Source organism: Atractosteus spatula, chromosome 2 (assembly GCF_055471065.1).
Source record: "Atractosteus spatula isolate fAtrSpa1 chromosome 2, fAtrSpa1.hap1, whole genome shotgun sequence".
NCBI classification, from domain to species: domain Eukaryota; kingdom Metazoa; phylum Chordata; class Actinopteri; order Semionotiformes; family Lepisosteidae; genus Atractosteus; species Atractosteus spatula.
Genome location: NC_142707.1, coordinates 53,392,171 through 53,417,980, shown reverse-complemented (window position 1 = coordinate 53,417,980; position 25,810 = coordinate 53,392,171). Strand labels below are relative to the sequence as shown.

At 36.6% G+C, this 25,810-nt stretch overlaps 1 protein-coding gene across 1 annotated transcript in view; it reads left to right on the top strand.

Annotated features, from left to right (window-relative positions):
* hs1bp3 (HCLS1 binding protein 3) overlaps positions 1 to 11,251 on the top strand; it is a 31,219-nt gene extending 19,968 nt beyond the window's left edge. The window contains exons 5-7 of the mRNA XM_088909710.1: positions 2,233 to 2,378; positions 3,791 to 3,929; positions 8,908 to 11,251. Coding sequence (XP_088765836.1) covers positions 2,233 to 2,378; positions 3,791 to 3,929; positions 8,908 to 9,148 — 526 coding nt within the window. The 3' untranslated portion in view covers positions 9,149 to 11,251. The remainder of the gene's footprint in view (positions 1 to 2,232; positions 2,379 to 3,790; positions 3,930 to 8,907) is intronic.
* Positions 11,252 to 25,810: the final 14,559 nt, after the last annotated feature.

The following is a 25,810-nucleotide window of genomic DNA, read 5'->3' as shown; positions in this document are numbered from 1 at the left end:
ACAGAGCACAGGAGGACAGATAAGCCCAGCTGTGTTCATTGTGTTTGATAGCAGGCTGTTCAGGTAACACTAACAAGACAGAAGAAAGGCTGAATATTAAAGACGAGGTCAGTAGTGTGAGAAGATAAGTTACGATTGTAAGTGTGAAAAATAGAAATTAATCTTTTCATGATGCGTCCTGAAGGGGCCATTTGTGGAATGCAGAGATCTCAAAACCGAAAGAGCCATGCTGATCTTGTCTTCGACATGTTTGAAGTGCACTGGCCAAAACAGTGCATTAGATAAATTGCCTCTGCCCTTAGAATGCTAAGAAGATATGTCCAGTTGCTTTCATGTCATTATGTTCAGTGGCTTGTTTCCACCACTCACTCATAAACAAAATTCAATTAATTATTTCATTTGAAATATGTTTACAATGTGAACAGTCTGTTCCTTTCACTTAGTGACATTGCTCAACAGCAATAATAGGAGTGCGGCAAAAGTGCCACCTGTGTTTTATCCCGTGTCATAAATGGTATTCATGTTTATACAGGATTGTTGCCAAGGGGCACACATTTTGTAAAAACATGCAGGCAGAAAGGCAGCTCTCGCATGGCTCAATTAGTAACTGTACTCGTCCCAGTGCAGGCTGAGCTTTGTGATTTAGGCATTGCAGGATCAAACCTGGGTCATGTCAGCAGGCGGCTGTGACCTGGATTTCCCAAACGGGAGAGTGTCATTGGCTGAGCACTGCCAAGGGTGTAGGTTGGGATTAGCTGGTCAGGACTTCCAGACATTAGCAGGATTGCGGTTCTGCCGTGAGGGATGCCGGACAAGCCTCCCAAGTGGGTGTAGAACTTCCTGTTCCAGACTTGGAGGGGCCTGCCTACACTTCCTCATACAACCCAGGGCAGGTTATAGGGTTTGCAGATCCAAGCTGAGACATGAAATACGCACACACAGTTTGGCAAATCCAAATCAGGTCGGTTTTATGTTAAAACAGTAAAATTAAAAGTAGGAAAGTCTCTTACTGTAACTGAGAAAGGCTTAACATATTAAATCATTGGGTAGGGGAATGAATTCTCTGGAGAGAGAGTTTGTTATTATACAAATGTTGGCTTGGACTACCGAGAAATGGCCCGAACATCAGAAAATTGTCCCTTGCCATTACTGATGGACAAGCCCAGCTCAGAGGCTCTGTTTCCTTTGTAAATCAAGTGACCCTTTTCCTCTTCCTCTGCTTGTAAGTGCCAGGAAAATAGGAGCAGGGCCTTTGTAGAAAACACAAAGACAAGGAAGAGGGAGGTACTGTACCCAGGTCAGTGTAAGGTACACAGTGTTGCTGCTATTGAGGAGCTGTCATACAGAAAATTGAAAGTACCCGTGAAGAGCCTCTCATACTAACGTATTTATGACACAAAAAGAACATGTCTTTGAATATGTCTGCATTTGGGCAGAGGATTTTAAAGTCATTAAATGAGGGGCACCTCTGCTTGGTCTCTTAGGAAAGTCTTGTAAAAAATTACCCTTGTGACTATGCATATCTGTTGAAATACTCTTGTGCTGTTATTTTGTTTTATTTCTCTCTGGTTCACACTGTGTCTAAAGACAAAAAGATTCTACTGGCCTCAATTGTCTAAAATTCAATCCTGGTTCTGGAGGGCCCGTGCGTGTGCGGGTTTTCCAGGCCATGTTCCAGTTAAACCAGTGACCAGATGGTTTAGCTTGTTATGAAGTGAGGTGAAAACCTGCAGATATATCGGTCCTCTAGGACAAAGAGTGGACGCCTCTGGTCTGAAAGATCCTGAGAACCCAGTGAAATCAAATTCTTTAGAATTTAATTAAAAATATTTCTATTAACATACCTGACTATTTTCTTTTGTGCATATGTTGCTAATATCTACAGTATGGTGTACATTTTCACACTCTTGTCCACAGACAGTAACATTAAGGACAGTAAGGTTGCTGAAGCAGCATTTTTTATTGAATTTAATATATCATGCATTTTATAATCTGTTAAGATTTTTTTCCATTCAGATGAGTATGATTCTTTAAAGAAAACCTTTCATAATCTCAGTTTTTTTGTCCATTAAGAATTAATCTTTTGCCTAGGAATATATTTTATCTACAGTGTATATATATATGTATACACCAGTGTGGCATCAAAAGCTTTTTTATCTTTAAATAAGTTGACTTTTGTTTTGATTTAAGATATGCATTTCTCATATGGGTTTTTATTTTCCTCGTTGCCAGATCTAAAAAAATAAAGAAACCAGCTTCTGAGCAATGGATAAAAGGGAAGTTTTCTTTGTTTGACGAAGAGGTGGATCCAGATGATGATTTGTTTAAACCAGCAAAGATGTCCAGTACAACCAATAAAGTCCTCTCTGCTAAAGACAGTAAGTTTAAATCTATATAGCTGAAAATATCTTGTTTTTAACCAAATTTAACTACTTATTACTGTGAACAGTTAAACTTCATCCTCACACAGTACAGAGACAGGATATTTAGATCTATCAATGATGTTAACAGCAGTGAATGATGAAGATTGACTTGACTATTTTGGTCTTGGAGTAATGCATAGCATAAAGATACTGGTTAAGAATGAAAGTAAACAGTGCAAATGAGCTTTGTGTCAAGACTAAGTAAACAATACCATCATGGACCATTAGACATAGAAACGTTGGGTTTCTCCAGAGAAGATCAGAAGCATTATCGTTTATTTTGACAGTAGCAGTTGTTTTTATTTTACTTGTCATGTGGTGCAATGTTATAACACAAGCACAAGTGTCAAATAAATGTTTATTAAACTCTTCTTAAAATTGTTCTAATGTACCAAGATAAAACAATCTACAACTTATACTATGTTACTAAGTTCTTAAGTAATGATTTTAAGGATGAGGGTTAGCAGTAATTTAATTACAAACTGCTGTTTGTCATTCTGATGTTTGTGAAAATGTATATTTTTTCTATGATACAATTGCATTGCATGATCACCTTTTTAGGTTCTGTAGCTGGTTGGCTGGGTTTTGTCCAACTCATAGTCTGAACTATGAATTTGAAATACAACACAAACTCCACAAAGTGTTCACACAATGTAAAGTTGTTGTTTCTGTGCCATGTAACTTTTATCAGGAAGATAGGCAGAAAATATTGAAAACTGCACATCTTATTTGTTTAAGTAAAGCTATTCAATCAAATGTAAGCCCTCTAATGTGTGGAATTCGTTGTAAGTGGGATACCTGCTTAAAGGGTATAGGAAAGTACCCATAAAATGGGTATAAATAATAAATCATGTCAGCTTTTTGTCCGTTTTCCATTTCAGGAGCACAGGTTTTGCAGGAATTGGTTTGTTCTTTGGCATTATTAACTTAATTTGCACGTCAGCAGTAGTTCAGAACAATCTAAATTCCTTCTGTATCTATATCGTCATTTGCAGTCACCAGGTAGAATAAAAGGTAGAATTTTGAACATTTGTGGATGATTCTAAATTAGTTTGGCTGAAGCTTTTATACAGCCGGGTCCGTTACTGGAACAGTCTGAGTGAAGTACAGTACCTTGCTCAAGAATACAACAGCAGCATCCCTCACAGGATTTGCAGACACAGTGTTGCAGTTATGAGTGCTCCACCCTGCTGCCTTCAAGAATTGATGTATATAAATCTAACATCAGAAATGTAGATATTTATGTGACATATAACCGTATTCATATTTAGCATGTACAGTATTTAATGTAATACACACACTCTCTGCAGTTATCTCCTCTGCTGTGCGGATCTTACCATCACTATGTGTGCCCTTTCCTTCTAAAGGTGGTTTAAAGTTGTTTGAAGACCCAGACCTCGGGGGCGCAGTGAAGGCAGGTGATTCCCTGCTGCTCCCCGCTGCTCACACAGCCGTTGGGGCCGAGACTGACTCCATACTGGACGAAGAAACAGAGGAATTGTTCAGGTACTGTGTGTCTGCACATTCATACTGAACATGTTTTCACACACGCTTTTGTTCTATTTTTACATCATGAGTTTTAACATTTGAAAACAATATATTCATGCATTACGAAAAAATAATAATAAATCCTTATTAAAACTCATGTTGTTTTGTGACACCCCACTGGGCATGTTGTAATGAGATTTTTAAATCTCAGTCAGTCAGGTCCACAACAGACACACAGGCACAGTCATAAGGCTCAAATAGTTTTAATTTACATTATAGGGAAAATTTGAAAAAAACCCACCATGAACCACTTAAAAGTTCATTTAAATTACATACTTAAATAATAATATATGTATGTTTATATATAATATAATACATTGAACATATAGATTATATAATACATTATATGTGTACATACATTATTAGATTTTATTATAAGAGAAAAAAATCTTTATTATATCAATGGGACTATTTGTTAAAAGTACAACTTGCACTGGGAACCTTCTGTGTGAAAGGCAAGAATTATACCACCGATCCGCTAATGCGTCACTCTGATTTTCTTTTCATTTTCCATTACAAGAATAATGACAGCAAGTGCTCATGAGAAAAACGAGGACATCAAAACTTTTCCAAAATAACTGCAGAAAGTGATCGAGTTAAAGAATTCGATGCAGAAAATGTTTATGCATAAGTACCTGTTGAGTACCTTTTTATTTTCAGATATATAATCTATACAAGGCAAATATATTATATTTAGATACATCTATTATTTATATGCATAAATATTGTTAATATTGTTAATTAATATTGTTAATGACATTCAGAGTCAAATTATACTTCGGGTATTTTAGTTTCAGCTGTTTCATAGTTATATGATTCCGTATTAGTATTCCATATTAAGTGGATTTATAAGAAGTAGTAATGCAAATTAACTGAAGGTCATCTTTTCACTAACATCTAACACACCACAAGTGCCATCTATGATTCTTCTCTGGCCAGTGAAAAGTTACATTCAGCATGCCGAATCATAGTGCCGTATGCCACAGGCGAGACTTTTGACACGTATTCTGAATTTCTGAATCTGTATCACTAGGACTCACATAGAGCTCTGATAACCTCCAGTGGTGAAAATATGCAAAACATCAGAAAATTTAAAGGAGAGTGAATACTTATTCAAGGAACTGTAAAAGCCTTTAGTAATGTAAATATAATTTGCGTTTTTTAGTTGCACAGTGTTTGTGGAGATTTGTAACTTACAATACTGGAGAAATATTGAGCAAAAGTGTTGTATTCCCATGTATGAGTTATGATTCACCTCAGAAATATTGCCTTGTAAAAAATACAAATCATGACCATTTGGAAACAAATGTCATTTATTTTTCGTCCTGGGATTACACAAAACTAGGCCAGCTAAAAAACATCATGTAAAAAGTTAATTCAAAGGAGCGCTCAAACCGGATTAAGCCAGATTGTAATGTGTCTTAAGTGAGTTATGACCAGTTTGTAATACATCGCATTCCAACCGTGTTTAAAATGTCAAACATGATCTTGAAGTGTGTTTCTTATTAAAATTCCTCTGAAGGATTCTTACCCTTGGCCACTTTATCCTTTCAAAACACGTGTTTCTTAATATGGCTTTTGTTAAACCTCTTTGTTGTTTTTAAATGTGTTCTATAATAGTTATTATAGATAATAAACATCTAAAAACACTCTGAAAAGCTTTATGGACAGCTAGCATGGAACACAGATTTGTCAAAGTGGTACAGTATAATGCAGGCGTGAGATATACAGGTACTCCAGTTTTTCAGTTGTCTCTTTCAAACATTGGATTTGGGAATTGGTTAGAACAGGAACTCAGAATTGAAAAAACCCTAACCCCACACTGCCCTAGTGTAAGGACTGTCGTTGTCTTGACTTCATTTACTTACATTGTAAGACAAAAAGTGAAAAAAAATGTTTTTCATATGGATTATCTGGCAATGGCAGAACAGTGATTTATTAGATGGCAGTAGATAGAATGTAAACACTTTTAGAAAAAAAAAGCCTGCATTGCTGAGGCTGTTATCCATTTGTCCTCAAAATAAAACATACTGTTCATGCTTTAGCAAAATATTCCATCAGTAATGTAAAAAGGCTGCAAGGCAAATCTCTCAATGACAGGTATTGTAAGGAGAATGTGAACTTTTTTTTCAGTTACATTTTTATTAAAATCCAGATATGAAAGAGATATTATTTAAACCTTAATCCCAAAAGGTTATTGCATCTGACCCTCATTAAAGCTCAACAGTCCAGGAGAAATTGAGATTTTATAAATGACTGCTATTGCCTCTGTCCTTATGATACCGTGTATTTAAAATGTCAAATAATTGATATAGTTCACCCTTGGTTTAATGGACATATAGGAGATGTGGTGTGTCCGTTATTGTGATCTATTAAATTAAGAATTACATTTTTTCAGACCAAAAACACTATTACATGAGAAAATATACATAATTATACTATATATTCTTACTAGATCTTTTTTTAACAATTGTATTCCACACAGTTAATGAAAATTGTTCTTGTTCTTTTTATCATAAATATATACAGTAAGCTCTTTATTTGATGTGTGGTAAATATACTGTATAAAATTTGCTAAACCATATGAAACATAATACCCATTTTAAGTCTCAACCTGCAACTACAGGTTACCACTGATGTTTCTGTTTTTTTTAAACCTGTGTAATATTTATTTTTACTTTGTTTTATTATTCGTGCATTTCATTGTTACAGTATTGCGGGGAGTCCAGTAAGTCCAGTATTTCTGATTTTATAGACATAATTCTGCTTTAGCATATTTTGTTCATTAATCAGAAGTCCATTAAAGTATAGTCTGTTAAACTGAGGGTTTACTGGAAATTGTTTTAGATTTTAATAAAGCCTAATAGATTTTAACTAAAACTAGAATATTCATAGAGGAGGTAAAATATGTATTTGGATCAATTATTGCTTTTCAGAAGACTGATGAGATTTCATTTCTTCAAAACATGATGGTTAAAGCATGTGTTTCTGCTCAGCTTCTGGACTTGCTCTTTGTTTAATATTTTCTGTATGTGGTGCATATGGGAAGGTGCTGTTGTTTGTAGTAGACAGTGAACAGCAAAAGTTGCTTCCAGTTACTCTAAGAACTAACAGAAGAAATAATTTTTGTTGTTTTTTGCAATCATTCAAGAGCAACATGCAAAGATCAAATGAAAGCCATTGAAATACCGATTGCTGTTTCACATACTAGTAATAAAAAACAAACACAAACTACTGTACCTGTAGTCCATAGAGTCACAACACTTTATGAGTTATTGAAGAACCTTTAAATCTTTACTTGCTCTATAGATCTGTCACTAAAGCAGTCAATCAGTCTGTTAATTAATCTATCAGTTTACCATTCAAGTATATCCCATTTTTCTTCAGAGATGAATTATGGAAAGTAAAACATGTTTCTCATTGAGCTTGTGATTGTCATGCCAATTGTAATTGATTGCACAAAACACAACATAAGGCCCTGTTTGTACAATTCATTATATAATTCATTTGAAAGATACACCAACAAGTGTTTCCACAGCATCAAAAGCTATTGACGAATCTATATTCCCCAGAGGAGTTGAAGAGTGGCGATACCATTTTATGCATGATGCATTTCTCATTGTTCTGACAGATTTTTACTTTAAAGAAAATGGAGAAGTAATAAATCCTTAAAATACACAATACTGTTCTATTTATCTTTTATTTTTAGAGAATACATATTTTTTCAAACCTTATATAGTAAAGATATTCTCTCTCATTCTCCTATACATTTTTTCACATACTGTAATTCTGAACATTACATAAGATACAGTTTCTCTAAAGAAAGGCGCTTTTCAAATTGTTATTGTGGATTTATTTTTCCACTTTTCTGAGACCCTTTAAAATGTGTAGCTTACAGTTCTTCCATTGATTCATTTCCTAACCACTTTATCCAATACTGGGCCACAGTGGAGCCGGAGCCTATCAAGGTAAGCCACGTGCCCAAGGCAGGTTACACCTTGGATGGGAGGCCAGTCCATCGTAGGTTAGACAGACTCAAACACAGACACGCACAAAGTCACATCAGGGCCAGATTTTCCCAGAAGCTAGTTAAACCTTATTTTCTAAAAATTCTTAGACATGCAACACTATTCAAGCATATCCTTGTTTCTGATTTGTCTGGGGGATTTAATTAGTAAATTATCGAAGATGCTTTAACTTAGTAAATTAAACCTTCCTGTCATTCACTGTCTTTGAAAACTGAAGCCAAAGCAGTGTGTGTTGATTTCTTTAACACATAGAAACCTAGCAGTCCTGAAAGATTTAACCAGACCTTTCACACTGTTGGCTCAAGTATTTGGCATAAACATTAAAATGAAAAAGCAGGTGTAGTTACATCTACAGTATCAGCATATCAAAGAACAACAGTTGTGATTTGTGTGTCTGAACAATACAGTGCTCCAAATTGGTTTTCACTTTTGGAACGTAGAGCAACAGAACTATTTCACTTTTGCCCATCCTCAATGGAAAATTGTGAGTATTTTTAACCAGATTAATAACTGTCAGGCCGGGCAGGATAATATGTGAGTTATTCTTTAAAGGGCACTTCTCCAAGTCCAGAGGGGAACATACACACTGCACTGTTTGGATGTGGAGATCCACATCATTTATCTTGCCTTTGTTTTTAATGCTTTTTACCATTGGCTGTGAAAAATGCAGGATAAAACACAAAACTGCAATAACTTTGCAAAGCATCTAGGATGAGAGCCTGCATATGAATCTAGAGGAATCTTTTCACACTAACAAATGAAGAGGTTTTAATTGTGGGTGTACTTTCTTCACCCCTGTGATTTCTTTTGAGAATGTAAAAGCTCTAGCACAAATTAAACTTGTCTTGCCTTCCTGGGACTGTCGGGTGAACCTTGCTCCCAAACTCTCCTTCTGTCTGTGTTTTCAGGGTAGAGGATGACTTTGATAAACTCCTCAAGGTCAGCAGAAGTGCAAAACCAAAGCCTAAGCTGCCTCCTAAACCCAAGCCAGCTGTTGCAAAAAAACCCTCGTCTTTATCAAAGAGTGGTGCCAGTTTGCCTGCAGCTCCCATACCAGAAAGTAAAATGGAGAGCATGGATCAAATGGACATTCTGAAATACATCCAGCAAAATGAATCTGTCGCCACTGACAACGTGGATTTGTTTTAATAAGGATTTACATTCTGATCATTCAAATGGAGAAGAATATTTACAGACTGCATTAAGGAACGAGAGTTATGAGAAGGTGTTTCCAGACCTCCAAAACATAACAACGGAAAGTGAAGCAAAATACTCAGCAACTCAAGTATACAGCCATGGGGAATGTAATCAACAATTGCAATACTGGGTTTAACGTACAGTATCTTGTTTTGTAAAATATGTATCTTTCACCTGTAAAATGACAGGTTGCATTTCTTCCTATTAAGAATAAATAAAACAAGTCCAATAGTCCTGCTGTTTCAGATGTTACCAATACATGTTCTGATATCAAAAGCATGTGGACTAGACAGTTTTGAGACTTCAGAGTTTAAGGGGTTTTGTACTGCACAGGTTTCTTGAGCTGTCTTCTAAAACGTTCCTGAGGAGAGAGAGAGTACGGAACAACATTTAACACTAATGAGGGAAGAGTTGGAAAAAAATGTTTTTTTGTGTTTGTGAAGTAATTAACATCTTACAGGCCAATGGCTAATTGAAGTCACATTGGGTGGAATTCAGGGCTCCTTGACAGGAAGATTTAATGTGGTGGTACTCTAATGGTGGTATTACTTTATAAATGGATAAACAAATTGACTTTCATTAATAAACATGGCATTAGTCAAGAGCAAAAGTCAGTTCCTACCAGGTTATTATTAATCTATTTTTGTTCTGTTCTGAATTTCAAATTGTAAAGCTTTAATTGAATTTTGGTCCTTGATGTAAATTGTTCATCTGGATTTTTCACTTTGTATGAAATTCTGTATACTCCAGTGATACATTTCTCTTTCGATTTGTCTCCAGAGGCAAAGGGAGGCTCAGTAGTGGGCAATTCCTTGTCTCTCAAAGCACACTCATGCTCTTGATATTTCTAAAATACTGTTGCTCATACCAGCACTCTGTACTCTCAATTTCTCAGAAGCAAGGGGACAGCGATGTTCACTTTCTTCCAAGAAACACATGGATCTGGAGCTTAAATCTTTGCTTTATGCTTGGCAGAGAAAAAAAAAGCTGAAGGTCATATATTATAGGGTATATAAATCTGTCACAATATAAATACATTATTTTCAAATAACCATTGAAACTGCATCGTTGTTAATGGTAATCGAATTACCATACAAGCAGGAATATGTAACTGTGGAAAAAATCTATGGCTAAGATAAAGATTTCTTTTTGAAAAAGCATTTTATCCTTTACGTAAAGGTATCCATTTTCTTTGTAATGTTCATATTCAGTAGCTTAATTTTGCTGTTATAAAATGTCTTACATTCTCCATTCATTGTCTGTGTCTGTGTGCATATTCTGCCCATACCCTGTATTGTTTGCAATGCACAGCGCAGTTCTGTGTGGTGCCCAGTATATACAGTATGTCGGTAATGAAGGATTGTATAATTATTTTGTAAATTGGCTGGCAAAAAGGCATGTTCTGGCATGCACTATACTCTAGTTGAATTCTGTGCCAAATAGGGCATTAATCCAGTTAAAAGTTCTACTGCAGAATTAAAAATAAAACGTATTAAAGAGACCATATGGCATGTTACAGTAATTACAGAGAATATTAAATTAAAGGAGCATAATTTAAAAGACCACAGTGGCGTCGGAGCCAGTTGCCCCACAACCTTCTGTATTTCTGGGAAGCTTGCATTAGTTCTAAAATGGTAAATATTTTGGTGAAAATATAACACTAAATGATGAAAAGAAACTTTTACTGTATATAAATTTGTTTTGTTGATTTGTTGTATCAACTGCAAATATCCTGTACAATCAGATTCTCCTCCTGCTGTCACTGGACTAAAATCAAGTAGGTGATGTAAAAGGTTGATGACTGAGCTTATTTCCTTGGTGTACCCTACTTGCATTGTTGTTTAAGTTTTTTTTATTTTGTTTTTCCTCAACAGATGTGTACAAAAGTGAATCAGAGTAGACTTGCGGGAAATCCATGTGAAATTTCTTCTTATGAAGCACCCCACCCCCCACTGTCTGTCCATTGGTCACTATTTAAATTTGTTCTGTAATCCACTCAGCCCTACAGATGAAATGTACTGAAATGTATTAAAATGTAATTTTAATGTTGCACCCTGGGATTTTGAAAGGCATAAGAGAACTTATTTTTATACAAATCTTTGAAATTGTTTAATATTAGATTATACTGCATATGATAAAAAAGGGAGTGGCGCAGTGGTTAGCGTTGCTGCCTCACAATGATGCCCGCCATGAGAAGTTTGTATGTTCTCCCCATGTTTATGTGAATTTCCTCCTACACTCCAAAGACTATGGTGTGATTCTTTGTTTTTGTGTCTCTGTGAGCCCTGCGATGGACTGGGATCCTATCCAGGTTGTATCCCCCCTTTGAGACCAGTGTTTCCTGGAATTTGCTCCTGGCCACAGTGACCCTGAATTGGACAAGCAGTTATTAGAAGTGATGTGATAAAAAATTAAATATATAGAATAGTATATACTGCCAGTTGGGATGCATGGCCTCCTTTTATCTTTAAACTTCTTTTGTGCTTAATTGATTCATACAGTTACAGTATCTCCTTTGTGGCGTCTTCCATGTGAAATAATCTTTGTCAATAGCGCAGCACTGAAATGGACTTAAAAAATCCAAGACCTTAAAATACATTCTTTCGGCATGGGATATCCTTCACATTACATTGACAGGCATTGACTCCTCTTGAGCCAAATATGGCCCTCAGGAAATTAACCACACAAGGAATTCCTACACGCAAAAACACGTTCTGCTCGTCCTTCCCTTTCACCCAAGCTGTTCCAGACACAACAATCATCTCATACCGCTGACCACCTAATCTACACAGCCTTCTTGCCCACTGTTCCTCTAATCACCAACATCCACCAACCACCCCAGGCAACGTTTTCTGCAACAGAAGCACCTGCAACACTGTCAAATGTATGTATCCAGTGGCACACATATACTATACATGGTCCTTTTAGCTATTTCAAGACCTCCCAAAGGGCATCATGTTTTTCCAGCAGTCTCATTTATTGCATCAGTTGCAGAAAGTTCCCTGACATTTACATTAGTGAATTCAGAAAGACTGTGGCCAACTCTTTGAGGGAACATAGAGACACAAGGATCGGAGATCCCTCCAAGGGGATAATTCATCATTTTAGCTGTCTCAGTCATGTCTCTGCTGATCTTTCTGTCTGCATCCTTCCACGGGGATTCAAAGACTCCTGTTCCAGAAAGGTAATTTGGGCTTCTGTTATCCTTAATCTGAATTCCCACTGCCTCCTAGTTCTCGATGATTGACTCATTTCTTTCTAAAACTTCATTTGTTATTCATTTCCAGATTCCTGCCTTCCACTCTTCCTCTGGAATACATCTCCCAGATTTCCATCTCTTTAGACCCCCTTTCTCACTTCCCCCTACCATTCTCATATTCTCATTTGTTCTCCTTACCCATCCCTTTTCCTCTTATTCTTGCTCGGCCTCATTCCTCCACACACCTAAGCAGGTTCTACAGCTGGCTTCGTTTCTTTTTTTATTTTAACTTTCCCCTCATGGAGCGGCTCCCAAAGATTCAAGGTACAGTAATGTGAGCCTTCTTGTTGAAGACAAAAAAAAAGATTATTTCAAGAATCATTTGAGATGTGATGTACTGACTTCAAAACCCTTGTTTGTTAATCTGTTAAATAATGTTAAATAATTAATCAATAATATCTGTTTCAAAATAGGATTTCGCATATTTTATTTCATTCAGTACAATAGATTGGAATGGGTGCTTCTTCTTGACCAGACACTGGGAAGGGAAACATCCTGGAAGTGGATGTTGCTGGCTGCTCTAGATTGGAGGTGAAGGCAACAAGGCCTGTATTTCACATGGCACATTTTATTCACACTCTTCAATTTTTATTTGCAAAGTAAGCAACATATTAAAAATAAGTTTGGCTTCCATGCACAATTTGCAGTTTGATTATTTTGCTTTTATGCACAGGCTAAAGCATCTGTCTTCATCTGTCTTGTCCTCTGCTTATCTAGTATATTATATTTCTCAATTTAAGAGAAATAATAAGTTCAAACAAATATTCGATTTCAGTCTTGAACATTGACATTCTCAAAACAACAGGTCAGTGATCAGCTGAAGTCTGGTATTGATCTTAACGTACAAATTAGAATGTTCTTTCTTTTGTCAGTGAAAGACACCAAAACCACTTTTTTAATAAATGCCCAGGGATTTTACAATAATCTGTTTTATGGCCCAAATATAACTAGCACATATTGTAGATATACACCCTCATTTCTAGCTTTATAAATATAATTCTATAAGCCATTACGGTTTTGGCGTTTACAGCTTTGAATGCTTTCTGAGTGATGTAACTATGATGAAACTGTTAGTTTTTGGATGTTCTCAAGATGTGCAAAGTAAGGCTAGTAGACTAGTAGACAAACAAAGCTCCTGCAGGGCTTGAGTCTTCTGATTTATTGTCCCATACTGAGTAGTCAATTAAACAATTAACCTTATTATTTTCTGAATTGGACATACAGTATATACGATTTTTCTTAAGGTCTTTCACAGTGATAACATCAGACATTCAGCTCCTTGAAGGTACAGGTACCTATAAATCACCTCAGAGCCTGGTTAGAAATTTTACAAGTCTTGCAGTTAACTGAATAGACTAACAATTTAACTGAGAATGTGGGTGGGGGTGTTGCAAAAACCAAGAAGTCACTTGGCCGTTCATGACCTGAGTTTGAGAGCATTGCTCTTGGCACAGAGTGTATCAGAGAGAAAATAAACTAAAAGCAAAAAAGAGAACTGAGACAGCGGTACAGAGTGAGCAATAAACCTGTTTAGGGACACCCACTTTTACTAGACCTCCTTCGACGCACTTCTGCTAATCTCGCCTTCTTATAAATGTTGGGATACATACAGCCTGCCTAGCCTCGAGCCTCAGTGTCCCAAATCTCTAAGTCTGAGCACATGACTACTGTGGTACATGTTGAAATATGTACTGTACTTGAGTTTAAAAAGGAAGTGATTTCTTTTAAGGTGCAAAATGTAAACCAATTGCTCAATGGCGGAATTCACAAGAATACAATAAACGTTCTCATTAAAATTCATCTGTTGTTAACTCCATAAATTGCACAACACTTAAATTTACTCCTCCACATCCAGTGACTAAGCATAAACTGTACAACTCATTCCAAAACTATACCTGTTGAGACTGTAACCCTTGTTTTTGCAGTAGCTGAAACATTCACCAGTATTTTCTTTTCTTTGGGTTTACTGTGAAATTCTGATTTCTGTTGTGAGACAGCTGTTTAATAAGCTTGGTGCAGTTTACAAACCATACAGTAAGTCAGTGGCATAAGGATGCAGTTGTACTAGTGAAATATTTTATTCATATAGATAAGATCACTTTATGGGCCATATACAATTTCTTGTATTAGGAATTTGTCTTTTCACATACCCCAACTTGCCCTCCATAAGATACACAGACAGGGAGAGAAGGTTGGGGTCAGAGTACAGAGTACAGAGTCACCCATTTATACAGCTCTCCCTGGAGCAGTTGGGGTTAAGGGCCTTGCTCAGGGGTCCAACAGAGTAGGATTCCTCTGCTGGCCGCGGGATACGAACCAGCAGCCTTCCAGCCACAGGTGCAGATCCTTAGCCACAGAGCCACTGCACTGCCCCTTTTCTAAAATATGGCTACATGGTTTACAGTAATTATTATTAGGTTTTCAGTTTCTATGATGAGAAGGTCTAAATTATCTTTTCTGTGATATTCAAATCTATGTCCAGACTGAAGTAGAGGTCTAAACTCTCTAATTGCATCTCTGGTATAAAAATCAGTGGATGACACTGTGGTAGACTGTTCAATCCCTGATTCCCTGAGACTCTATATTCATATTTTATATATATATATTATATGAGGTTGTCAAAGTCTGTGTCAATCTGAATACATCTAAATGTAAATTAGAATTTGCAGCTACCCCATGCACAAAAACAGAGGAACAAGCGGAGGTTAATTCCAAGCTAAAAAGTAATTTTTTGGATGTGGAGCTAGTGGAGCATGACAATATATTCATAGACAAATTAAATGTTATTTTGGTGTTTGAGAAAATTATTTGGCTCAAAATGTGAAATGTACAATCCCAAATAAGCAAATAATGAAACAGCTGCTTGAGTCTCTGTATAAAATTGTTTAAAAAATGAAATCACAAATACCGGTCAGAAACAGAAAAGGGAAATGCTGTGTTGATCTTTGTGTAACATGAAATAATCAACTATTTCGTTTGGTAGTTTGCAGTTAATTGGTCTAAGGATATCATCATTTCTCGAAAGAAGTCAGCTTAAAAAACATGGCAGGCCAACTTGTTCCACACTCTCACCACCCTTTTTGTAAACAAGTACATCCTGTCCTGAGTTTTAAATGCACTTCCATGTACAGTGGTTTCCACTTGTGTCCTTTGGTTCACATTACAATGTTTCAAATTGTGAAAAAATAATAAAAAAGGAACTAAGTTGCGTTCATCTCTAAAGATTGTTTGAGTAGCTGAATTCCAAAAATTCAGAAGAATAAACATGGACAACTGTTAGTTTTTTTTTTGGAAAAAAGGTCAAATAGACTGTATCTGCAGTATTGTTACGCACTGCATGTGAAGAGATTACATTTCAAAAATGAAATCTTTTATTGGAGAAATGAAATGTGGATTCTTTCCAGGTTTAACATTTAATCTGAACATTTCACATTTAAAATTTACATTTTCTTGTGCAAAGATTTTCACATTTTTTTGTCTGTTAGGATTTGTGAATTAATAATTATACTTATATTTCTGTGCATTGTGTTACTTGTACAATTCCGAGAAGGAGACAAAATGTGTATTAACAGTTTAAACCTACTTATGGGGCAAATGTTCTCCAAATAGCAGTGAATAAAATAGATTCAGGATGAGTTTACACCCGCCCTCAGCATGTACTGACATGCCACTTAATATATGAGTGTATTGTTTTGAAAAATAACATTTTTTAATGTTTCAAAATTATTTCCTGTTTGGTGACATTATTGGGTGTTGATAACAAGAAGTTTAAATGGCACCTGGTGAACAGACACATTTACTGGGACATTCCAAATCCTTTGTCTCCATTGTCTATAAATATATTTGGCTTTATTGTTCAATGTTGGGTTTATTTCCTACCATAAATCAGCAGGTTTTCCCCTCAAATATCCTAAATGCAGAGGTACTTTCAATACAAAGCACGAAATTTTCCGTTCTTTGAATTAAACCAGTTAACAAGAAAAATCAAGACTAGAATGGGCTCTGTTTTACTCATGTACAGTACGTTTTTGAAACAATGGAAAATTTCAGCACTGCTGTAGCCCTGAATAGTAATAAGCACAGTCTGAGGTCAACAATTAATCGGTCTTGAATTCTAAGGGTGGCCACCTATACTTATTATTGCCTTTTATTCAAATTGTTGAATAATAATAATAAGGAATAAAATTACATCCAATAAATACTCTTCCCTTTAGCAATATTCAGTGAGAATGATTGGACTTCAGGGATTTGATCAGTTTACTGTAAATACATAACACAATCTCTTTTATGTATATAATAGTATCAGTCTAATTTTTTATACCATATACTGTATATCTCTGTTCAATGGAAGCCCGTTTAGCGCGTTTTTTTTTTACTCCCTGGCGGAAACGGGCTTCCATACCATACTGTTCTATAAAAGAGTCTGTTTTTTCTGTAAATAACAAATAATGAGACACTGCATTTTAATTATTCATGTCCTATTTATGGGCTAACTAATGATTGTACATGAACCTCAGCCATCTAGAAAGAGTATATTGTCTACAGTATATTTCAATCTTACACAGCTAATGACCTGAAACCTTTTCTGAACAACCTACTGTATGGATGAAACCTGTAGAGAGAGATCTGTACACAAACGTATATAGCCTTTTCTTAAGCATATTTGTGCAGGATTCAGTGACATGCTTGTAGTCATTTGCTTTCTTTATTGCTTTGCTTACTTTCTGGCTTGCTTACTAAGAATTTGCACTGCGTAATTATTATTGAAAATGATAATCTGTTGCAAGTGTTGTTGTTGATGTCTGATTGTACTCAGTAGATGAGTACAATCCCCTTGAGGTCAGGGATGAGTGTCTTCCATGAATCCAAAAGTGCCGGTAAAGCCATAACAAGATCAACACACTGTGCTGGACATGTACTGCGTAATCCAGTTTGCTACTTGTACTGTTCCCAAAAGAGTCTAATAAAAGCTCATTCAGATTATATGCAGTATGTGTTTAGAATAGTAGGAGACATACTCTCCTAGTCCCTATATTATTTTTTTTATTTTGTTATACGATGATGTATTACAGTGATCTACTGTACAAAAATATTCTGTGTTTGGTGGAACACATTGATTCCCAGAACATTGCTCATCTTCTTTGAAATCAGCTGCCACAGTGGAAAATGGCCCTTTGGCTGCAGTTGGAATGTACAGGAATGGACATTTATGTGTGTTTCTCAAGCATTTAAATTTAGTCACTGTTCCAGCCGGCTCAAATCCAACTGCTTCCGCAGCAGGCAGGGCATTCCCACAGATCAATAAGACGGATGACAGCATTATCCCCTCTACAGGAAACATCACATTACACATCTACAAACACTACACTGGCTAGGTCTTGTTTTTACTAGTCTTACTGCATTTATGGGAATTCAAACCCCTTTCAAGAAAAGTTATACAGTAGATCAGGCCCATGCTGTCCGTTTGGTAATTAGTTGTTAATTGTTTCAAGGAGCTCATCGAGACATTTCATGAAAGAAACTAGGGTATCAGCATTCAAACCCATGACCAATTATGAAATGTCAATTTAATAAATTCTGGTTAATTTAAAGTATAAAAATACACACTGCTTTAATCCTATTTGGGAACCAATTATAAAGGTAAACAAAATGCTAGGATATATACATAGGTAGAAGTGTAGATTTTAAAACAAGGGATGTTATGCTACAGCTGTCTAATGCAGTAGTGAGTCCTCAGAAGGTTGTGACAATTTTGGTCACCGTGCCACAGTATATGCAAGATATTGCTGCTTTGGAGTCAATAAACGCCCTACACTGAAAGGCTGAAGAAACTGAATTTTTAAAATAATTTTAGTTATGGACAGAGAAGACTATGATGGGACCGGATATAAATATTCTAAATCCTTAAAGGCACTGACAGAGTCAACCCAGCAGTTTTCATCAGAATGAACAGTGAAACACAAACCAGAAGGAACAAGTGAAAACTACTGTACATGGATGCATATTTAAATTCGTGAACATGGGGAATTTCTTTACTGAAAGGGCTGTAGGAGTATGGAACAAGCAACCCAGCCACGTTGTTGAAGATGATGCCTTTCGTGACTTAAGTTAGTTTTTACCAGCTGTATTTTTTTCATTTTTTCAATCTATTTATATCAAACTATTTTTACAGTCATGAATTCCTCTTCTTAATTTATGAACATTTGAGGAGTCAGAAGGCAGTAAGAGCTGCTGCTCATTCTCTGTAGTGGAAAAACTGGAATGAATACAGAAAATAAAACAGTTCATAATAAGTTAATGTTAGAATTCAGAGTCAAACCACAGCCAATTCTTTTTATTTTTAGGTGCTACATATCTTAGCTTCCTTAAATAGACTTGTTGAAATATTTCTCAGGCTAAAAATAAACAGACACAAGGGAAATGTTAACAAACTTCTACCATTGAAAAGCTTTTCCATGATTTATTTTTAAGAGAATATGCACATAAAATGAATTGAAATAGATAGGATTAATCAGAGTATGAGGAAAGTAAATGCTTGTACAGTAACTTAAATTAAAAATCAGTGGCTAGCATCACTAAAAAAGTCTAGTTACCTGCATTAATGTCGGAGCCTAAAACATCACATACAGTACATAAGTCATTTCACTGTAACTAAAGTTATATAAGCCACAACAGAAGTACATTAATTTCCTCATTATGGTACTGTATGTGGTCATTCTGTACCACTGCATCTATGAATAAGAATTCAGTAGCTCAGTAAGATTCTAATGGTGAAGTAATTAACATGAAGCGAGTACATACTGTATATAATACTTTGACTTTAAGTGATCTACCTGAGGAAATGACAGTGCTGGTCAGAGATCAGAGTTGTCACTTCCACTCTTCTCTTAGGAAGGATGGACCAGCAAGAAAATGCCACAATGATGTGTTGAGTTGGAGGGAGGGGTGCTAGAAAACATGTGCATGGCTCTGAGTGTAAGCTTTTATATCAAGGGAAGAGAAAGTGCCCCATTAGAACTAGACCACCATGAGGGCATCTGTTTAACTAAACATCATTTCAGTAGTTTGATCAAATTCTAATGATCAAACTAATCTTACTGCATTTTTGGGAATTCAAACCCCTTTGAATTGATTAATATGAAGGGAGAGAGTACTTAATACTTTGACTTTAACTCACCTGGCTGAGGAAACAACAGTGCTGGTCAGAGGTCAGTGTTGTCACACCCCACCAAAAGAATCTCCAAGACACAGACACAGATTCTCAACACTGAGCTAGAAGTGGTTCGGCTACAGTTTTGCAGTAATTGAACAGAATGTGAGTGTCATAGAATGAATGAGAAGTGCATATGATGTTGTCCTGAGCTTGTTTGATCAAGTAGGTTTGGATATGCAGTGTTTTGGAGGAACACAGATGGTGAATGAAGTGAATGAGAAGCACTTGTGATGCGGTTGAGAAGAAAGCGAGTCATCGAACAGGTGGCGACACTAGCAGTTCTTGATAGCTTGAGACTGGGACGTCTGTGGTGAGCAGTGGAAAAAGCTGCGGAGATCCAGAAGAACTGCCTGATTTGGAAACAGGAAGAGAGTTACTGCTTGATGAATTTTGCTAAATAGAATGCCTGAGACCCTGCAAAAAGAAAAAATATCAGCTACGTATGCAGCTTTGGGAGGGGGAAGAGTCAGGGGTCATCTGAGGGAGGTGGTAAGGAGGGGGGGACCCAGAGCTGTAACAGCCATAGCCCAAGCGCTAGGAACAGTGTGAGCTGTGAAGGGGGAAGTCCAGACCCAGTGCAGGCTAATGCCATACTCTCACATCGTGGGGCTACTGCAGGGACAGCAAAAAGAAAACTAGGGAGAGGGGAGAGACAAACCGCATACACATCAGGCTGTTGTGTAGATGTGGTGGTGTAAACGCTTGACCAGAAACAGAGATAGAGTTGGAAAGGAAGGAGTGAGAAGAGGGCGTGATTAGGAAGAGAGAGAAGAGAATAGAGAAGGGAAGACAAAACTGACAGAGTTGTTTAACGTTTCTGGAAGGCTAACCGACATTAGGACACCTGGAAGAAAAATGCAGTCAGCATGGTAGCAGCACAGCTGCTTGTATTTGGTGGAAGGCCGATGCTAAAGAACTGAGACTGAGAATCCCACTGAGTGGGATTTAAATCAGATTACATTAAATTGATTTGAGGATCTCATCCAGCTGTTTTTGAAAAATAAGTCAGGGTATCTACTTCAAACACAGTTTTATATTGTAAACCCTTTACTTTTCAAGAATTATAATATCAAATGTTTTATAGCCACAATAATAAAATCTAGTGCTGTCGTATGACTAGAGAGCTGAAAAACATTAACAGGCGGGGGGTAGGTCAGGGACAAAAGCAATGTAGAGAAGAAAAACATCACTAGAGGGCGATACACTCCAGTTTTCACTGTACAGCAAAATCAGCGATGGGAAAATTTTCTTTCACCAACGGCGTTCACTAATCTAAGCTTTAAAATGTAAAACAAAGTGTCTTTATAATGCTCCTACCTGCTGGTATCTGTAACAGTTTTTGACAAATTTTAGAAGTGTTTGGATAAATCACATGAAAAGGTGGACAATTACGCACATATAAAAATTATCCAATACATTGTGAATGGGTCACTGGAAGTGTAAATTTGTATCCTAAACTCGAATAAAAACAGAAAGAGAAGAAATTGTGTACAAACACAATTTGTACAACAGATGGCTAAAATATAAAAGAAAAGGTGGGAAACAGTCCCAAGCCTGTGGGAACTCAAGGGAGTATGAAACCTAGAATGATAAACTGTCCTCTTCACAGAACACTTGAAAGGGGGAAGATCAGCAGAAGTAATATGCAACGCTTCCTGGCTGGCAGAGCAGTGTACCTGGCATGGAGAGAGGCTGACTCCACACAGCACAGGCTAGATGTTAGTATTTCTGGTGGTACTGTGACAGATTGAATTCCCAGGTCATTACTAAACCTACATCACTGTACCGAACTTGACATACACTCTAAACCCATACTAAACTAAGGTGTTCATGTCTCGGGTATCCCAAATACTCTTAGAATTTGTGAAACAAAGCTGACCATCTAGAAGTAATCTGTAAAGTAAAAGTAAGGACACAAACGGGAACAAGAGTCCCAGTTTTCTTGTGTTATTTTGTTCATGGTAAAGGCTGGGGGAGGTGAGAAGAGCACCAGTAAAGAAAATAAGAATACAATTCTTCTTTGTTGTATCTGATACACAACAAACAAATTACTGAAGCCCTTGATTTTCCCGCACTTACTGTATGTTAAACCTTTTAAAAAGACTTTGCAAACTTGTGCTGTGGCTGTTTCTTTGGATACTTCAAAATGTGGTTAAATAAGACTAAATGTCAAGAAGAGACTAAAGCTGCATTGATGACATGAAATGGCCCAATTAGTTCGAGATCTCCCATGTTTCTTTTATTGAACTAACAAAATAAAATTAGACCTTAGTAACTTGTGCTTTTAAAGATAATATAGTATGCACCTGTCCCTTACACAGTACGAGGAGCAAGGGAAATACAGTATGAACCAACTGATAACAAAATCATGTTGGATCCTTTAATTTTTTAATTTGACTACTGTATATTCAACATGCTGGTAACCAGCAGAAAGAAGATCTAGCAAAGCTGTGACCTAAAACAACCAAAGTGTACAGATATCTGCAAATGAGTTAATACGGTCCTTTGGAAAAGTATTAACACCTCCCAATGCTTTTTCCAAATTGCTGTCAGATTTCACCCATCAAAGTGTTCTGTTTGACTAAACATTTGACAGCTTTAAAAAAGTGAGTACATAATTTGTAATTCAACAAAATCGTAAGGAAAATTCACAAGGAGGTCAGTACATTTCCATCCCAGCCCTTTGGCTGGTTTCACAATCTAATTCTTGTGAAGGCTTGGAAAAGTACTGTACGTAAAGAGAGAGCAGAGAACCATATGTGTGTTTTTTCTTTATCCTAATCTTTAGATTACTACTGTCTTTGCACCCCTGAAGAACTGTTTCCACTTACTTTACAGACATTGATTAGAAAGCTGTCTCATGAATGTGATGGGAGTCACATTTTTTCACCTCATTCAAAGAAGAGTGTTTGTGTCTTGCTTGATTAAATTTGTTAAGGCACCAATTTCTGCCACTTTTTACATTTTGGGAAAGACTTTGTTTTATAACCCATACCTTGGGTTAAATGAAATACAGTAAGTGAAGAAGTGGATGGCCTCCCTGAACTTTTTAAGAAGCCTGTAGTGTAAACCTTCAAGTCAGCTGTTTGTCTCAAGTGTCTTCAGTTTATTAAATACACCACATTCCTTAATTCACTGGAAACAATTTTGTACTTAATTCTGAACTGAATCAGTAGATATACTTGTGACATCTTCACTGACGTCAAAAAGCAATTTACTGTATATGCAGTTTGTCATTAGTTACTATCTTCACCTTTAACACAAAAATCTGATACTGAACCCAAACAGTTTATGAATGCAGTTACACAGTTGTACAGTTGTACAGTGATACCAATGATAGTTGAAAATCTTAACATGGCTGTTCTCCAGAAGCCTTTGTACAGGTTATTGAGCTGAGCAGCTCCCAGGTCAGCTCTTGAAATAAGGAAAATCAATCAGTTTCAATTCAGGTTGCCTGAGGAAGGTGGGCTGAAGGTTGAATGGAAATAGGAAATGTCAACAAGAGCTTTGTTTTGGCAGCTCTTAGTCCTATACTCCCACTTTCCCATGATACGTCTTTTCTTTAGACATGACTTTAAAAAAACAATTGTTTTTGGGGATCTCAGAGATGATTCAGAACCTCTCCAGAAGAGACATAGCAGGTGTCTAACCAAATGGTCCTTGAGGAAACAAATACAGGCAGAAACCTGATCGATGCTCACTTGATTGATCACTAGAGATAAGTGTCCTTTCTGATTCAACAATAGAGTGAGAGTGAAGCTCTAGTAAAAGGTACTACACCTTTTAAGGTACTATATAACACAGAATAATACTGATAATCCTGAAACATACTTAATAAGATAAAATTACTTTATTAGCCATATACAATTTCTTGCATTAGGAATTTGTCTTTTTACATACCCCAGCTTGCTCTCCATGAGACACAGACAGGGAGAGAAGCTTGGGGTCAGAGCACAGGGTCAGCCATTTATACAGCACACCTGGAGCAGTTGGGGTTAAGGGCCTTGCGCAGGGGCCTAACAGAGTAGGATTCCTCTGCCAGCTGCTGGATTTGAACCAGCAACCTTCCAGTCACAGGTATAGATCCTTAGCCACAGTGCCATCTGTATGTGGAAAAGAAATGTATAGTAATCAGCAGACAGCAATATGTAGCTCAATGTATGTCTAAGCCTGGGGTTGGCAGAACAAATTGCCCAGAATCCTGAAAATAATCAACCTCACTATACCTCTCCTGCAAAATAGATTTAAATATATATCATCTATTGTGGACTTGTGCAGATGTAGCCCCATCTGTTAGAAGTAAAGAGTCAAAGTAGTGGCACAAAATCAGTCAATTCAGCAGCACCTCAAGAGGATAAGGAACTAAGAAGCAGCTGTACTTGATAAAGTCAACGGAGGTTTGACTTCAACATCGAGAGGGAATAATTGTCCATTAAGGAAATACAAGTTGCAAACAGATGCTAGAAAACACTCAACGAAAATAATTGTTTTGCTGCCTGGAGCTAACTGTCTTGTTGAAGTAGATAGGACAAGGTGTTTTGTGAAGCTTTTACATCTATTTTACCCTAGAACGCTCTGCTACTCTAAATACTCCTTGTACGTAATTTATTTTCTGAATGCTTTGAATATACAATATTCTCAATCCATGTGTATAATCTGCCACAAATACACTTCAACTATACTGTATATGCAAAGGTGAATACAGTAGTTTTGCAACGTTTACAAGAATATTTACAAATTCTCATTTAGTGCATGACAACATACTTCTGTTTCATCCATCAGCATTCTTGGATCATTTGTTTTATGCTTATTGTTTCCTCTAGAGTTCCTTCAATCTTTACTCAATACAGGTTTATTAGTAGTTCACCATGTACAGTTTGCTTGTTATAAATCCTTCCTTTCTCATTCTCATACTGTTTCCCAATACATATCCACACTTTGATGTTTATTTTACAGGGTAAACAACATGATTATTTAATGAACATTAAAGGTGATTAAAAATGCAAAAACATATTCAGGGGTAGGGATTGCTCTACATTACATAATTTTGAATATACTGTACATACAGTATTCCCTGTCGGCACGTTGAAGCAACCTGAGCCCCCCTTTTCACAGAAATTGTCCTCTGTAACTTATGGCATTCTGTGCACGACTCATAATAATGTAACAGGGGTTACAAATGAGAGGCCACCATTCAGCCTGTCTGACTCATTTGTTTGCTAGTAGCTTAATGTTCTAAGAATTCGATCTATCTATGCATCCATCAATCATCGAGAATGCAGTTTTCATTCAGGGTTTCCCACAGGAAAATGTTTAGGGCAGGCGGTAGGTAATCTCACACAGATGACATAAAGTGGCATGTTAACATTAGACCCCTCCACCCAGCTATCTAACTGCTATTTTACTGTAGTAGCTTGAAACTAACTAGCTATATTGTAACTAAACAATATTATCAATAACTGTTCTTTGACTACAAGGGCTAGTTTGAGTATATAGGATTCATCAAAGGTGCTTGAAATATTTGCTGTTTTCTGTATGCATCAAGCCATCATTGTGTTCTTTTTTTACACTCATTGAGACACTTTTTTTAACTTTGAAAATCAAATGGTTTCCACTCCCTTTATTATTCTTTAGAAACAATGTCTCTCACCAACTATTGCAAGTGACAAAGGGACACAGTATTTGTCTTTAACCCAATGATTCAGCTACAAGAAAACCCTGATTTTTTTTCTACCGTGTATTGATTGGTAGCACAGCTTTCAAAGGTCTAAAATGATAATGCGTGAGGTTTTCTGTGAAAACAATTTGTATCGATGGTTTCTTTTATTTACGCACAAAAACACTTTGGTTACAATATGTCAGCATGCAGTGTTAATTCATGCAACACTGTTGTGCTAATGTGGGGATACTGCGTTATGGCACAGTTCTGTAAATGCACAATGTGTGCCAAACATATCCATATTGTCTGTGTCCACTTTGTGAATTAACAGGTTAACTAATGAAATCACAAGTCTCTACAGTATTTTGAAAATGTTATGTTCATTACTTCATTTTTTAAAATCAACCTAGACTTGATGAAAACGTGAAATATTCAGACCAATGCACGAGAGTGATGCTATGGTGTTACATACTGTACCATCGT